This window comes from Papio anubis, chromosome 12 (genome assembly GCF_008728515.1).
Source record: "Papio anubis isolate 15944 chromosome 12, Panubis1.0, whole genome shotgun sequence".
NCBI classification, from domain to species: Eukaryota; Metazoa; Chordata; class Mammalia; order Primates; family Cercopithecidae; genus Papio; species Papio anubis.
In genome coordinates, this window is record NC_044987.1 from 89890762 (window position 1) to 89908611 (window position 17850).

Genomic DNA, 17850 nt, shown 5'->3' on the forward strand with positions numbered 1-17850 from the left:
GAGAAAGCTGAGCATGGTCCAAAGACCTTGGCCTGGAACCTGAAGACTGAGTAACAATTTTAGCTCAGTCATTGGCTTTGGGCAACTTCCTTGATTTCTTTAAGCTTCACTTTTTTCATCTGTAAAATGGGAATAATAATGTCTAATTTTCTATGTTGCTATGAGGATACAAACTATCAAGTACAGCATTTGACACACAACAAATGCTCCAAAAATAGAGTAGCAGAATAGTGTAAGGGTGAAAGATGTTTGGCTGCAGAGCCAGACTGCCTGGCTCTGAAATCCACTCCACAACTTATTAACATACAATACCAAGCAAATGGCTCAACCCTTGTGCCTTGATTCCCTCATCAGTAAAACGGATATAAATATAGTACATATCTCCTAAGACTGTTACGAGAATAAAATACTCAAAGCATTTAGAATGTGTCTGACATGAAGTAGACACCCAATAAATGTTAGTATTTTTTTTTTACTAGTAACTAATAGTATTTTTACTGCTCTTAGTAGTAGTATCATTTAACTTCCCTGATCCCCATCTCTTTTTCTATTATAGGGAGATAATAACATCTACCACTCAGGGACTTTGTGAGAATTAAAAGAAATCACATACACAACATCCAGCATATACTGGGAGTAGAATCTATGGTCTTTAATATATTTGTTTCCTGCCTGTCCCTCCTTCTTAATCCTAGTTCTGCACTCTGAAATAACAAGAAAATAAGAACCCAATCCCTTTTCCACTGGACAGTTCTTCAACTATTTGCAAACAATCTATTATAATCCCCTGAAATCATCTCCACTCTAGTTGAGTAGCTACAGTTTCTTCCATTTTTCCTGATGTCTAATGTCCTCAGAATTTAGATGATTTCCTCCCAGATACAATTTCATTGGGGAGAATCCCTCCCTTTGTAGTGTCAGAATTCATGGTCTGTGTGAATTCATGGACCAATGAGCTGTTCATCAAAGACAGATGCTAGTCCAGGCCATGGGGAGGTGGCAGTGCTGAACAAACTGGCAGATTTTTCTAGAGGAGGCCTGAGCTATCATCTTAAATCATTTTCGAATTAACTCTCCAAGTTTTGTGCCAAGCCTCAAATCTTGTTCTTGAAGCTTGATCATCAAATGCTTACATATCTCACTGCATATTCAAACAAATAAACCATTCTTGTTTGTTCAGTCTTGACGTATTAGGGTTTTTTTACACACAAAAAAGTATGATAATATTATGGTTTCCATTCTGATTCCTCTTCCGAGCATATTTGTTATTTTTTTCCAATAACAAATGAATACAGTATTGCAAACCTCATTGGTAGATCTTCAGAAAAGCTGTCATGTGGTTTGCTGTGAGATGGATTTCTTCTTTAGATCATGTGTGCAGTATAACCTGTGTGTATACAATCAACCTATAATTCAGTGAGAGAATAGAACTGTGTCCATACAAAGCATTTTGAAGGGATTTAAACAGGTTTAGTAACCCCCATTCCACTTTAAAACCCTGATGCTGTGCTTATTGATTCCACTGACTTCTTATTTTTTTTTTTTTTTTCGAGATGGAGTCTCGCTCTATTGGCCAAACTCAAGTACAGTGGCATAATCTCACCTCACTGCAACCTCTGCCTCCCAGGTTCAAGCAAGTCTCCTGCCTCAGCCTTTCAAGTAACTAGGACTACAGGCATGTGCCACCACGCCTGGCTAATTTTGGTATTTTTATAGAGACAAAGTTTCACCCATGTTGGCCAGGGTGGTCTCAAACTCCTGACCTCAGGGGATCCACCTGCCTTGGCCTCCCAAAGTGTTAGGATTACAGGCATGAGCCACAGTGCCCAGCCCACTGACTTTATCTCTAAAATGTTTCCAATGTGATATCAAGGCTTTCCTTTTTACCCAGAAAACTTAGATAGCATGAATGCTAAACTTATATTTGTGACGTTCTATCATCCGACCTGGACATACTATTTGATAAAGACAGGTAAAACCTGCCAGTACAACAATGAACAAATAAATAACAGGTTTAAGTTACCAGAATTACATAATTTTTACATATAAAGGACCTTAGAGATGATCTGATCCTGTGTTCCACTTCTTTGAGGATCATCTTCATGGTCTTTGCCTTATTCACTTGTACTAGTCCTTAATTTTTGTTAAGTGCTTAATAATTTTTACACAAATACTTTTTAGTTTTGCCCTGAAAAACAGCATCTTTGAAGACATCAATCAGATATGATGGTTTTACTTTTCTACTACACATTAAAATAAACACAAGCCAGGTGTGGTAGCTCACGTTTGTAATCCCAGCAGTTTGGGAGGCTGACGTGGGTGGATTGCTTGAGCTCAGGAGTTCGAGGTCAGCCTGGGCAACATGGAGAGACCCCATCTCTACCAAAAATACAAAAAAAAAAAAAAAAATTAGCCAGGCATGGTGGTACATGCCTGTAGTTCCAGCTACTTGGTAAGAGGATTGCTTGAGCCCAGGAGGTCAAGGCTGCAGCGAGCTGAGATTGTGCCACTGCACTCCAGCCTGTAACAGAGCAAGACCACCTTAAAAAATAAAAATAAAAATAAAATAAAATAAACATATAAGTATTCAATTTTTGTTTAAGGTGTGTCTTCTCTAAAATGTCTTGTTTATTAATACTAATGATACATAGTCAATGCTTTGATAAACACTGATCTGGTTTAAATTGACTCATTTTACCATTAAGAATCTGAGCCATAAGCAGAACTCAGATTTTCTAACTTTCAATTCGCTTATCTTTCCACCCACTTAATTTTGCAAGCTACAATATACCTGCACTTGGAGAATAAAAATAATTTTAAAAATGACAAAATACTGGCAAATCAATCACCTAACTCTGGCAAATGTTAATATCTAGAGAAACTGTCCAAAATTATTGGAACTAGTTGTCAAAAATATCCAAGTTTCAGTGCTCTCTATTCAGTATCCAGTCATGGATAATTTACATGGAAGTGAAGTAATGAATTCTCCTAAACTAAATAAGTCTCCTAAGTTTACCAAAACAAAACAAAACAAAACAAAAAGTCTCCTAAATGAAAAAAAAAAAGGATATTATAGGGAGTGAACAATACAGAAGTCTGATTTTTAAAATACTGATAAAGATATAAAGGTTCCTCATTCTCAAGGATCTCACGTCACATGTACATGTGGATTTTGCTTCCACATACAGGTCTCTTCAGAAGGACTACTTCAGTTGACTGATGAGTCTCATTAGAAAGAGCCCTGGCTGTGGAATCCAGTGGCTTTTGTGCTCTTACTACATATTATCAATAAACTGTGTGACCCTGGGCAAGTCACTTCCCCTCTTCTAGCCTCTGTCCCTCGAGTGTGAAAAGAGGGGCAAGACCAAATGACCCCAAAGTTCCATGATTAGCCACACAGTTTATACACCACTACTTACTGATGAAAGACCAGAAACAATTCAGGTTCTGAAGTCACTTCAAGCATGTTCTTTCTCTTTGCAATTTTATTTTATGCTTTCCCAGACAATGCAAAGATAAATGCCATCCAGATCTATCCACATATAATCAGAATTAGCAAGACTTCACCTAAAGAGAAGTGAAATTGCAATTTATGACTATAGACTGAGCTTCTAGGTGTATCTACTCCAAAAGAGAACAAAGAAGCCAGAATTCCAGTTATAACAACAAAACAAAAATGACAGGATATGTGATTGAACTAAGGCGTTCCATAAACGGCATTGTTCTTATTTTTTGTTTTTTGTTTTTTTAACTATGAGCTGGTAAAATTATCTTAGTTTAGCCGTCATGTCCCAGAACAGTAATGGTGCTGAAACACAGTAAGCAGAACAGAACCAGATGTATAAATATGTTCACATTTGTACCACAGGCACTGCTTTCCTTTAACTGCTGAACTGCTGTATCAACACTGTTCTATCACCAACTAATTATAGCTAACAAAGCCCACTGCACGGAGTGTGTCTCCTCTATTTTTTCCTCTTACAAAAGTACAGTGCCGACATTCAATGAATGTTAAGTGGTAACAATTTAATTCTTTGAGCACTGCATGCAATATGAATTCATGGTCCTTCTCCTAGTGCCATCTGAGGTGTTTTTATGTCCATCAGGCTAACTACTGTGTCGGCCACTGAAACCTCTCAGATGACATATCGCTGGGTCATAAATATCCCACTGGAGATGTATTGTCCAGGGTTAAACGTTTCCCTCCCTTCTAACATGGCAATCACGTTAATCAGCTTAAAATTCTGGGTAATGGCCTTGCATTTGAGAAAAAAAGGCATGTGATACTGTACGGAGTGCCCATTATTCCACACAGTATGTTGATCTGGCAGTAGATCAATAACCATGTCTTAAGCACCTACCTGTGTACCAGGTACCCTGGTAAGTATAAGGAAGACAAAGAAGCAATAAAGATGATTCCCTCAAGGATTCTGCCAATTTACTGTTCAACAAATGCTTATGAACATGCCTGGCAAGTGCTCTGTCATCTAGTCATTTCACAAGCATTTATTGAGCACCTTTTATGGGCCACAGACTGTACTAGTTTACTGGAGAGACAGCTACCAGCAAGTCTGAGATGGTCCATGTGATAGGTAAATAGATGATTTATGAAATAATGTGCTAAGTGTTATAATTAAGAATGTTTGAGGTGCTATGGAGTAAAGGAAAAAATATCCAGCACTGCCTATGGGCTAGGAAGAAAGACAGGTAACACCGCAGTGGGCACAGTACACAAGATAGTATGTCGATTTCAAATGCATGAGACAAAGGATTGGTACTATTAGGAGCTCAGAAAAAAAGAGGCATGAGAGTGGCCTGAAGCTGGGACCTCAGGTGGAATTAAAATAAGCACAAGACTTGGAAACTCAGGAAGAAGGGCATCTAGAGAACTACTAAGAGTGGTGTGAAAGCACTTAGCATGTTCAGGGACCTGTGAGTAAACAAGCATGGCAAAAGCAAAGTCACTATGACAGTGAGCAGCAGAAGACTTGAAAGGCCGACAGGATTAGGGTCTGAACCTCAGGGAACCAGACTATGGGGCTTGAACCTGGAGGGCATGGAAAACATCTTTCTCCCTCTACCCAGTAAGAGGAACAGAGGGCCACAGGGAAAGCTGAATTTTAGGAAAAGTGGGGTTGCTCCCTACAGGATGGGAGGTGGGGGGATTCTTGAGGAAAGGTTGGTTTGTAATTTATTGCTAAGAATCTAGGCATATTGTGATAAAACCAAATCCATTTGAGAAGAAAATACAAAGGAGAGAATGTGAAGGAAAGGCAAGAGAAAATTGTTGGTTATCGTAAACAGAAACCATCATGATAATCACATAAATGTCTACTGTAAGGAAGAACTGGGGAAGTAGTCAAAAATGAACTACAACATCCTACACCGAGTCTCCCGTAGCTCTATCTTATAGCCAGCTATACCACTGATCAGGACACTAACATCATTTTTTGGCTGAATAGAGTAATAGTGATGATGATGATGATGATGATGATGAGTAATGGCAGCAGTTTTCATTTAGAAGCCAGGCACTGTGCAGGGCACTTTACATGGATCATTTTCATTTGGCCCTTATGGCGACAGGCTCTTTTCCCATTTGACACACAAAGACTCTGAGACTCAGATTAATCAATTATGGCAAAGGTACAGGAATAGGAGGTGACTCTGCCCCAGTGTGACTGCTCAATGTCTGCTTTACACCAGTTTCTGCAATCTCTTCTTACACAAAACAGCACACAGAGATCTAAGAGCAGATTCTGTTCTAAAATGGGACACATAGTTTTAGGCATGACTGATTTTTTTTTTTTTTTTTTTTTAAAGACAGAGTCTCGCTCTTGTCGCCCAGGCTAGAGTGCAGTGGCACGATCTCGGCTCACTGCAACCTCCACCTCCCAGGTTCAAGCTATTCTTTTGCCTCAGCCTCCCGAGTAGCTGGGATTACAGGCGTCTGCCACCACGCCATGTTGGCCAGGCTGGTCTTGAACTCCTGACCTCTAGTGATCTGTTTGCCTTGGCCTCCCAAAGTGCTGGGATTACAGGCATGAGTCACCGGGCCTGGCCACAACTGATTCTTAAAAAGTAAGTTTATCAATTCAACCCAAAGTTCGGAAAAAACAATAGTGACATGCTTAAAACTATTATTTTAAAATCATAGTTGTAAAATCAATCATTACAACATCATGAACAAAATGTGGATTATTTCCAAACACTGCCCAGCCTCAAACATGTCTTCACCTAGCTCACTCCAGGAGAAAGAACATTAAGAGCCATCAAACACAGGAACTTGTTTTTTTAAAGCTGTAGGGAAGAGAGTTGGGAGTGGCGCTTACCGGGAGCATTAACTGACCCTAACTGACTCTACAAGATTTCTTTTGTATTAAAATTCAGCCCAAATTGAGAGCAAATTCTGTCTTTCCTTCCTTTCCAACTCATCAAAGCCCAGTTTCCCAAAGCTTAAGGTCCCACAAGTAGTTGTTAATGGGCTTCATTGTTTAGTTAATTGTGCTTATCGGAAGTGCAGGTAACTTCCTATTTGCATGGCTAATGGACCTTCTTTAAAGTGTGTGGCCATTTTAGTTGGCTTTTAATGGTCTGTATTGTTTTTTGCCAATTTTGAGATGAATTGATAACTTACTTTCTAAGAATGATCAATGCCTAAGATAAAAAGACCATTTTTTACTACATAGGGGACATCATTTACATGAGTTTGAAGACAAATGCTTATTTGTAAGACAACATGATGTCAACAGTCAACCCCGTTTCAAAATTAATCCAGTGCAATAATTATTAGACTTCATATTTGTTTCTCTGGAGGTGGTTTTGTAACAATAAAGAACTATTTTACCCTACCTCTTTATCCCTTGCAGAAATGGTTGGTTCATTTTTTAGCCACAAAAATCACATAGTTCCCTCTCAACCAAAGAACTCATGAAAAACTACTTTCTTCCCTCTCTGGAAATGCATACTTACTACCTTGGCAGAGTATTTCATAGTTTCCTCATGATTTTCACAGGGTTGGTGTTTGGGTGAAGGAAAAGGGACAAGATGGAGGAAGGTGAACAAGATGGAGCAGTCCCTGTTGTTTCTGGGTTCTTCTTCACAGATTTTCGCGCGCCCGGCAAAAGAACCAAATCAACTGAGCATGCGCAGAATGACGTCAAACCCGAGGACACCGAAATTCAAGAAGCCACTCCTACACACACGCCCCGAACTCCTCCCCTTCCAGCTCCCAGGCATAAAAGTCCGCCGCCGGCGGGAGCCGGGGTGACTTCTTCGGCCCCCCGCATTTGCGGACCGGAGAACATCACCCGAGAGCGCCGGCGCGACTTCCCTGGCCCCCCACACCTGAGGACCAGAGAACTTCGCCCGAGAGCGTGTGCATATTTGCAATAAAAAACTGCCACTTTCTTACGTACTTTGGTCTCATGTTTAATTACTTAGCTCTCCTAAATGAAGTTACATTAAATTAAACTAAATCAAAACAGTTGGCATATCCAAGTTGTAGACGTGATGGGCTGACTTGCCCAAGATTGCCCAGTTATTATGTGGTTGAGAGAGGAATCAAATCTAGGTCTGACTGCAATTCCAGTGTTAAGTAATTTCAAACACTAACCAAGAGAACTACCATCTACTGTGTTGTGCTACAACTGGAGTGACATGTCTAGAACTCTTTCAACAGGAAAAAGTTTGTTCACTCCTGATTTAGTCACTCAACAAACATTTAGTAAGCAACAACTACAGGTAGAACTCTGATAGCGGCTTTATTACTACTAACAATCAACCCTAATATGTAGCAGTATTTACTATGTGCGAGGGGATTTTTCTAAATTATTACCTTTAATCTTCTCAAAATTTCTGTGTGATGTTTGTGTATGGGTATGTGTGTGTGATTTTCTGAATTCTCAAAACTTCACTTAAGGTCAAACATTAAGCTTGGAAGTTAGAATTTGGATTCTGGCCTATCTAAACCATGAGCCTATGTTCTTTGTATTGTATAACTTTGTAACTTACAGATAACGAAAAGCAATGCAAATAATTTTTGTCTACAGATGCAAATAAATTATGTCCAGTGGAGATTCAATCAACTTCCCCTCCACTTTTGATCCATTTGCAATTAATTTCAGCATTTTTTAAATTCCATGTAAATTAATGGTTCTACAAATCTGTTACAACTTTCTTGGTTCCCTCATTCATTAACAACTTAAGTAAATTTTCTGACAAGCATTTGTATATCTGTATATAAGTCAATTTTTAAAAAATTATTCTTTTGCAGAGGTTACCAAGATGCCATTTTTACTATCTTGAACCTCACATTTTTATTTGGGAGGGCATACATACCAAACTATAATCAATGTGACCACAAATTATATATACCTATGTACAAACTGGGGAGGAAGAGTGAGAAAGAATAAAGGGATTAAGAGGTCACTTCAACAAACAGTGAGGTCACTTACGGAATTCACAAGACCTGGCTTTGGAACATGGCTCTCCCACTGCCTACGTGTGAGACTCTGGACAAGTTACTAAACCTCTCAAACCCTCATTTACCTCATCTATAAACTAGGGATAATAATAGTATTTGCCTCATAAGATTGACTAACTATCAACACAAAAATTAAGTAACTATCTTTTTTTTTCTTAAGTAACGGGGTCTCTCTCTCTCCCAGCCTGGAGTGTAAAGGTGTGATCCTAGCTCACCGCAGCCTTGAACTCCTGGGTTCCAGGGATTCTCCCACCTCAGTCTCCCAAGTAGCTGGGACGACAGGCATGTGCCACTATACCCGGCTTATTTTTATTTTCTTATTTTTTGTACAGACAGGGACTTGCTATGTTGCCCAGGCTGGTCTCCAATTCTTGGCCTCAAGTGGTTCTCCCACCTTAGTCTCTCAAAGCACTGGGATTACAGGTGTTAGTCACCATGCCCAGCTTAAGTAACTATTGCTTGTAAAGGGCCCAGTGCATATCAAATGTTCAGTAAGTGTTAGCCATCATTATTGAGATTCTTCTATGAGAAATATTGATGAAAGAAATTAGTTCTATTTAAAAATGGGTAGATCTTCACAAAAGAAGGTGCATTTTACCTGGGACTTGAAAGGTTAGGTCACCAAGCAAAGAACTGGAGTAACGTCATTTGACATAAAAGAAACATAAATTAAAGAAAGAGTCATGAAAGGGTCAACAAAGGTGAGTCATAGTGCCAAATTTACAAAGAAGGTAATTCCCAGGGGGACACTGCATTTGTCAGGTGACCTGAATTTTTCTAAATTTGTTAAAGCTTGTACTTCTCTACTTCACAGTTGTATAAAGATTACTAAAGCCAAATAGGAATACATTATCCAGGTACCAATTTACATAAAAACCTAGACACCAAATTATCATGACTACAGTTGTGACCACTCACCAAGTCAAATACCCTTCAGGAATAAGTGGTTATTTTATTCTAAACTTTATAAGCAACAAAAAAATATGAGTTCAAAGTGCAAACCACATTTTAGACAGATCGAACTTTATACAACATACTTTAACAGCTTGCATTCAATGTGCACACATATGCATCCCTATACACACATGAAAATAACACACAAAGCCAATTACATCCTTGCTCTTATCCTGGACATAACTGCTTTCTTTCTGTACCTGGTTATATGTCATTTCTACATTTCATTGGTCTTGTTATGGTTCACATTAAAATTTCCCCTGCTCTATTTCCAGTCAATTGCTTTCTTGGATACTTTGGACAGGAGAATAAACTTCAGAGAATTCTCAGTTCTGTGTCAACATTTGCTAAAAGTTTACTCAAAACTCTTAATGCACCATGTTTGCATAATCCCATCTGTTTGCTCCTTTTTATTCCTTCATACACTCAAGTGAATGCTAAACTGTAAAAGGCCCACTATCTATACACATGAGTTCTACAAAGTTGCCTACTGTAGAGACTTGCAAGTCTCCTATAACTCAGGAATATCAACTGTCTCTGTTAGAGCAATGATGGATAAGATGGAAAAGATTTAACTTTGAATTTTGGGCAGGAAGATTACTTCCTCAAAAAACCTTCTCCTAAAAACAAAAACAAAAACCTTACAGGTACTCCCTGTGCCGTACTATTAGAGCTCATCCCAGCTCTAGCCTCTGGAGGTTCTGCCCTGTGATTGTTTCAAGCTCTCTTCCTCGTGAAGAGGTACACACGTGACTGCCGCCATCGATAAAGGCTGAAGTGAGTGTACTTAGCTAAAGGGCACTGCAATAATTTTTCTCTTCCATGTGAGAAAGTTAGCCTTGAAAATTCTCTGGCTCACTGCCTGTTTTTAAATCATCTTTTGGGGAGGGGTGGCCAAGGGGGCATGTTAAGTTCAAATCAGCCCCTCTTCCCACTCCCATATCAATTGCTTTGTAAAAATAATAATAAGATAGTAGCACCTATCAAGCCTTCAGATTTGTTTTCAAGACAGTGCTAATGACTCAATATTTTAATGGGCAATGCCCCCGCAGTGTCCATTGTAGGGAAGCAGTCCTGGCTGATAGATTAAATTTGATTAGCGCTGGGGCTGTGGCTGTTCCGTGGAGGCAACGTGATTCCTATAGGAATCTAGGGTGAATGGTGGCCTGAGAAATAGTCAGTGAAAAGATTTATAATCCCCAACAACAAACCAGCTCCTAGTTCCAAAGAAATCATTGTGTCTTTTCCACCCCTGCTGTAGCATGTTATCTATATTAGGAAACACATTGAGTATCTTGAACCCATTTCAATGAGTGCAGCGGGACTAGAATATAATTTTTCTTTGTTTGCCCTGACTCTTAAATGTTTGCTTCCAGAGCCAAGGCCCTTCAGTACGTCCATTATGGCCCTGCAGAGGGGATGTGAGAATAGTCAGGAATTTTGATGGGAGTTTACCAAAGCAAAACTTCGCAGACCACTGGTGGCAATTTAGGAAGCAGATAATTTTTATAAGCACTTGGCCTGAATGGTATGGACAAGTTCACACACCTTTGATGTTTCCACGGCTTGCACCGCTGAAGAAATGAGCTATTTCCATTCTCCTCTCACTCCAGAGTGAAAGAGTAAAACCTCAGCCAGGCCTGTCCGGGACACTTTACTAACCAGAAAGCATAGCCTGGGGAAAAAATGCAATAAGATCTCCCGCCAGGGTCCAGTTCAGACCCCTTCGTGATGAGAGGCCAAACATCAGGAAAATTTGGGAGCAGTAATGCTAGGTTTCTGAGTTAAAGTGTTTTCTCACAAGTGATTGAGTATAATTCACTCAACTTGCTCTATGCAAACCGGACTTGTGTGAGAAAGTTCCAGTTAGGACTTAAACCCAAAGAAAGTTAACCACTTGGCCCCTCTGACCTGCCTGCTATTCCCCCTCCATCTTCATCATGTATATTGGTAGAATCCTTCATACTTTTTCAAAAAGTTGACTCATACATCATTTCAATTTATTCTTATCTTATCGGTAAAAAGGACAGTTATGATTCCCATTGGGGTCTAAGAACCAGAAGGGTTGAGTGACTAGTTCATGGCCAATGTTAGCAGCAGAACTGGATCCACACTCTATACTTCCTAACTCTCAGTAATAAAAATAATCACTACCATCAATGAACACTATTCCCGCACTTAGGCACTGTGCGGAGCACTTTATGAACATTATTACCTCGATTCCTTGTGAGAACCCTGTAAGGTAGGTATCATTAATCCCATTTTACAGATGAGAAATACTGGACTTATGAGGTTACATAATTTCCCCATGATGAGACATGCTATAAATCATGAGGGCTCTGTTATAAGGGGAACATAATTCCTCAGCTTACCCACTATTATAGTGCCTCCCAGTCCAATGCCTTTGTCTACGCAAACTCAATGCTAAATTGAAAAATTACAAGTTTTCTCTTGATTTCAAATACATTCCTTTTAAACTATCTAATAAATTTATGAAATTCTAGTTTGGTCCACTTTGATATTGTCAAAAGGCAAACACTCTGAAAACTGAAAAGTGCTGTCTTTTGTCAGGTGTTTTTACTGATCCAAGTATTATTCGCTTCTATCTCTTATTTCGTTTAAAAGAAAAACAGATGGTCTAATATAAATTCCCGCATGAAGTTTTCTAGACTCCCCAGCAAACTTTATGAGCATAGTAAGTTCTAGAAACAAACAGCATGGATTTAAATCCCAAATACACAAACGGACGACTTCTGGAATATGGGCAAGTTGCTCAACCTCATACTTCAGTTTTCTCACGTCTGCGTTAGGGGTAAAAATACTTCACAAGGATGTTATAAAGAAGAAGTAATGAGAATGCACTGAGCATGGTATAAATGACCAATAATTACTGGACTTGTTTTCTTGTTATTTCTGCCTCTGCAAAATGTCTCAGGATTGCCCTAATTTCACTAGGTTGAAAAAACCTGAAAACTCTCCTTGATGAAGTGTTCCAAATGCAGGTTTCTCATAAACAGATAATAAATCATCCTACACCCTAACTGGGGAATAAAATGTCATTTTATACTTCATAAGTCAACTCCATCTCTTAAAATTATTATTCATCCAGTATTACTAAAACTGTCATCTTCTATAGCACCTTAGTACTCCTATCAGATAGGTGTTCTTGAACACAATGTCCTGTGTTAATCTGGTCAAACAGGAGCCATCTGCAAAGCCAGAATGGCAAGGCACAAACAAATTTCCCCGATCCACAAAGGGGAGTTTCCCCAAAATATAAGAAGTTATATTTTTATTGTGAAAATGCTTTTTTTTACCCTAGTTATATAATATATGCTTACTAAAGTTAGGGATAATTAGCTTTAGTAAAATTAAGAATATGTATATAAAAAGCAAAGAAAGATGAACCCATAATTCTGCCTCCCAGAGATAGCTACTAGTAACATTTTGGTATCTTTCCATTTCATCTTTCTGCTATGCATTTTAAAAATATAATTGGAATCATTCTGCATGCAAAATGTTATATTCTGGGTTTTCTTTCTTTCTGTTTTTTTTTTTTTCTCTCTCCGCTTAGACCATTATAACGTCAGCATTTTCCATGTTACTGCAGACTTTTTATAAACGTTTTCACTGGCTATGGGATATTTCATAGGTTAGTTTTGTCACAATTTTCTTAACCATTTCCCATTGCTATACCCCCCAAAGGCTTTTAAGCTGTCAAGCCCAGACAAGATTTCTAGACACACAGCCCTAAGGATGGGGCCTGCCTGTGGTCATGAACCAGGTCATTTTGGGAACTAGCTACATCACTTTTCACCATAGGTAAGAATCACCGTGAGTCCTCCTCTTCAAATGCCAACAGACCCTGAGTCCAGTGATGTGTAAACCCCAAATGCCAGTAGTTCTGGTCAACAATTACAGCAACTCCTCTAAGATAAATAAAATAATGTTCTCGACAGGCCTGGCCACCCACAGTGAGCACATGGAAGAGCACAAACACCTCCCACCCACCTCTGCAGCCTGTGTTCCAACGCAAACCAAGGGTGCAGATGTGAATTCCGTCTTTTCTCCTCTTGCCCTACTCAGTTTATTTCCAAAAATCACTGTTCCATCACCACTTAACACCATTTGCCATGAATTGCACCATAAAACAGACTTTTTAAATAATAGATCATGTTCATTATATTTTCTTTTTTAACAAAGAAGGCAGAAAGGCAAGGATTAGGTAGATAAAACAATGTAGAACTTGCAATAGTCATAGAATGTAACACTGAAATCAGAAATCACAATTACCAAGGCTCTTTTAACACCCACATGCACATGCATGACCTTCATCTTAAAATCCAAGATTCAAAGCTAAGTCTTTGAATTTAAAAATGGCTGTGTGGTCTTACAAAACAACTTCTAACTTGCACTTGCATTTCAAACAAACAAACAACAAACACGAATTTTTGTTTTAAGCAGTTAAAGTTTAAGCAAAGAGAAAACAGCATTTTTGCACTTCTAGGCACAGTAGCTAGAATTTAGAAAATCTTCACCATTCCTGTTAAAACAAGATTGAGAAACAGGAAAGAAACTGCTTCAAGTTGAAAGGAAGGATGGCTTAATGGAAAACAATGGACTTTGTCAGGATAAGAACTGGGCCTGAATTCTGATTCAAGCCACATGCAGAAGGGATAAGTAGCCACTTCAAAGGTTCTTTGAATGTTAAATATGGTACCTACAATGCCAAGTACCATCTCTGGCACAGAGCAGGTATTAAAGTGTAAGGATTGCAGAATTATTGTCAACACGAAGAAAAGCCTATACCGCAAGAAGGAGGAAGCTGTCAGGGAGTCATATTGCACTGATAATTTATGAGTGTAAATAATCATAAGCATAAGGTCAAAGACCTAGAGATTAAGAACCTAGGACTATTGCTTCTTTTTGTTAACTTCATGAAGCAAACCAAGAACTGAGAAGAAAAAGTACACTCTTCCTAGGCTTCTTGGTTTGTCTTGAGGCAGCCTGCCCAACGTAGAGTCCTCGGGTACTTTGTGAATTTCTCAACTGCAGAGACTGGTTCTCCGCCCTCATGTCAGTCCCCTACACAGAACCATGGCAACTTTATGCCCATCACTCAACTCAGTCCAAGGTCAGGCTCCTAAACCCACCCAGACTATAGATGGCACTCAGAAAAATCCTAATCCAGGCTTCACACAGCTCAGGGACAAGTCATTCTGCTTGTCTGCCGCTGCTGTGTTTCACTTCAATTCTAGTAAATGGGCTTCTGCCTCTTTCCTATTGTTAAGCTTTGCTGTCCTACCACAACTCCAGGGACTGCAGTATGTCCTTGTTCCTCGAAGGGTGTCTCCCGTTTTAAAATTTCTGCTCTGAAACTCCAAAATATCTATTACATGTTTGTCACCTGCTCCACATTTTAGAGGCGGTTTTGTTTTGAGATAGAGTCTCACTCTGTCACCCAGGGTAGAGTGTAGTGGCACCATCTTGGCTGCAACCTCCACCTGTCAGGTTCAAGAGATTCTCGTGCCTCAGCCTCCCGAGTAGCTGGGATTACAGGGGCCTGCCACCATGCCCAGCTAATTTTTGCATTTTTAGTAGAGATGGGCTTTCACCGTGTTGGCCGGGTGGGTCTTGAACTCCTGACCTCAAATGATCCGCCTACCTTGGCCTCCCAAAGTGCTGAGATTACAGGCCTGAGTCACCATGTCCAGCCTGCACCACATTCTCTTTGGGTTAGAAGATCTCCATGTGTGTCTGTCCTTAGGCCTGACATCAGTTCTCTAAGTACATTGCTCATTGTGATTTCTTGTCATCTCCAAACCCACAACTAACACCAGCCCCAAATGCAGATAGTCTCCCAGATTCCACAGCAGTGCTGGTCTAAACTATTCTGCCTTCTCCACCATTTCCCAGAGGCCATGGTAAATGACAGCAGAATTACCATCATCTACTTATCTCACCCCACAGGACAAACTATTCTCACTCAACTGCAAATTATTTTCCTAATGTTGGACTTTTCTTCTTCCTCCTCATGGAAACTATTTTAGTCCATGTCCTCTGAACTGGTCACTCAGCCAGGACTCAGTCCACTTGACAGTCCAGGCACCCCAAACACCACCTCAACACTGTGACTCTCTTGCTATAGTGATATCAAGATACCCCGATTCACAGATTTGTAGCACCAGAAAGCAGTTTTAGAAACTTACCTTATATCTTACAGATAAGAAAATGAGACCCAGATATTAATATCAAAGGGTGAATCAGTGGCAAGGCTGAAACTAGGAATTTCGAGACCTAGAGTACTTCGGGCTACTCTTCACATGGTTCTTAGATGAGTGATACGGTTTGGCTGTGTCCCCAGCCAAATCTCATCTTGAATTGTAGCTCCCATAATCCCAACGTGTGATGGGATGGACCCAGTGGGAGGTAATTAAATCATGGGGGCGGGATTTTCCCATGCCCTTCTCATGATAGTGAGTAAGTCTCACGAGATCTGATGGTTTTATAAAGGGCAAACCCCCTGCACATGCTCTTTCCTGTCACCATGTAAGACCTGACTTTGCTCCTTCTTCACCTTTTGCCATGACTGTGAGACCTTCCCAGCCATGTGGAACTGTGAGTCCATTAACCCTCTTTCGCTTGATAAATTACTCAGTCTCAGGTATTTCTTCATAGCAGTATGAAAATGGACTAATACAATGAGTATATCTGTGAACCAATGAAAAAAACAAATCCTTTGCACATTCCCCTGAAATCTCAAATTCTTCATTCCAGTCCAGTCTCCACATCTTTTTTTAATACTCCCATACTGACATGTTCTTTTAGGAAATCTCTTTCTTCCACAGGCCAAAGATGCCTCAAGGTAGAGAAAATGTTTTCATTCTTAAATTTTTCCACTCAGTTTTAGATGTTCAGCTGAAAAAGTTAATAGCCTTGAGTGTTCCTTCTGTAATTCCATGACTTACGAGAGTGAGGTTTCCATTTGCCACTCTCTCCTGCATTATCATCAATCCCTGCAGCCTTTCAGTGGAAAGTCCAGGAACTAGTAATACAAAGAATTCTAAGTAACTTCAGCCTAAAAGCTTAGAATGCTTGGAATGTAAGGATCCTTAGAGGCCATCTGCTCTAACCAGTATTAGTCTCATTTTACAGAGTAGGGAATGGAGGCCTACACCATTTGACTCTTAACCCAATATGCTCTTCTCCATGCCATTCCCCAACCTCCAAATAATGAATTCCTCTATATTTGTTTCTGAGTGAAGATGTCATCCTAGGTCATGCTTCTGTACCAGACCTCAATCGGTAGAACTATCCCAAAAATATGTTTGTGGGTTTGGATTGCATTTACCTCATGCTTCTTCATGAATGACTTCAGTTCCACATGGTTTTATCATGAACATTGTTTGAAAAGAAAAGAAAATAGTCAAATCCACAAGTCTGTCACTGCCTCCTTGACAGATTAGCATGGCCTATAGATTCAGGCAAAGTTGTGTGTCACTGACAAGCTGTAAAACCCAGGTCACCCTTGGCAGCCTCTTTTAGCCTTGGTTTTCTTATCTGCAAAATGGGAACAACACCACTCACTTCCCAGGGTTATGATATAATGTATTATGACAAATAACACTTGGCTTAGTACACAATAAGCATTCAATAAATGGTAGCCATATTATTTATTATCGTTACTATTATTATCATTTCTGTGGATTTTGCCTTGTCTGCCTTGGGTCTTTTTGACCGGTCTCTTTGTTCTGACTTAGCCGTTTCACCCTATAGTCCAGAAAATGTAAGAAGAGAGACAAAGTATTCCCCAAAAGCAGTGTTGAACCAAGTTAGGGCAATAAGATGAGGAAAAGATCATCAGAATAAAAAAAAATCAAAATCATAAGGGGGTTAGTTTTACACTCCAGGCTATCACAAATTTTGTATCAAGACTGATACATTGAGCATTACATTGAGCCATTTTCCCCCATAATGCATTTATGAGACTATCATTTCAATTTGTTAAATAGTCCTAGATTTAGGTAGTTTGTGTGCCTGGCACATAGCAGGAATTCAATGAGTGAATGAATAAAAGAATGACTGTGTCAAACAAGCAAATATATATATATATGAATATAAAATATATATTTTATATATGTATATATCTCAAAACTCTGAAACAGCTGTATTTGCTATGTCATTTACAATGTTAAAGTAACTTTTAGAATATTTCTATCTTAACTGGAGATATGAATTAAAACATTTTGTTGGAGAAAATGTGTAATTTCATATAATGCAAAATATAATAATTCAAATATACTTTTGGAAATTTATAGATATTTTCATGTATTCATGACTGCTGATAGCTCGAAAGCAGCTATTATGTCAAGGCAAATTATTAGCTCTCACAACTGTGTAATAAACAGAGCTAT

General features: G+C 39.3%; 1 protein-coding gene across 7 annotated transcripts in view; it reads right to left on the reverse strand.

Annotated features, from left to right (window-relative positions):
• Positions 1 to 17850, reverse strand: part of MPPED2 (metallophosphoesterase domain containing 2) — a 177045-nt gene that overhangs the window by 129108 nt on the left and 30087 nt on the right. The window contains exons 1-2 of one of the 7 annotated variants that reach the window (XM_009186389.4): positions 3158 to 3164; positions 569 to 570 (exon numbers count right to left, since the gene is read on the reverse strand). The exons of 5 other annotated variants lie outside the window; for them this stretch is intronic. In XM_009186389.4, coding sequence (XP_009184653.3) covers positions 569 to 570 — 2 coding nt within the window. In that variant the 5' untranslated portion in view covers positions 3158 to 3164. Of the gene's footprint in view, positions 1 to 568; positions 571 to 3157; positions 3165 to 6972; positions 7316 to 17850 lie in introns of those variants that run through there. One more of the 7 variants, XM_017948530.2, reaches the window with a different exon arrangement.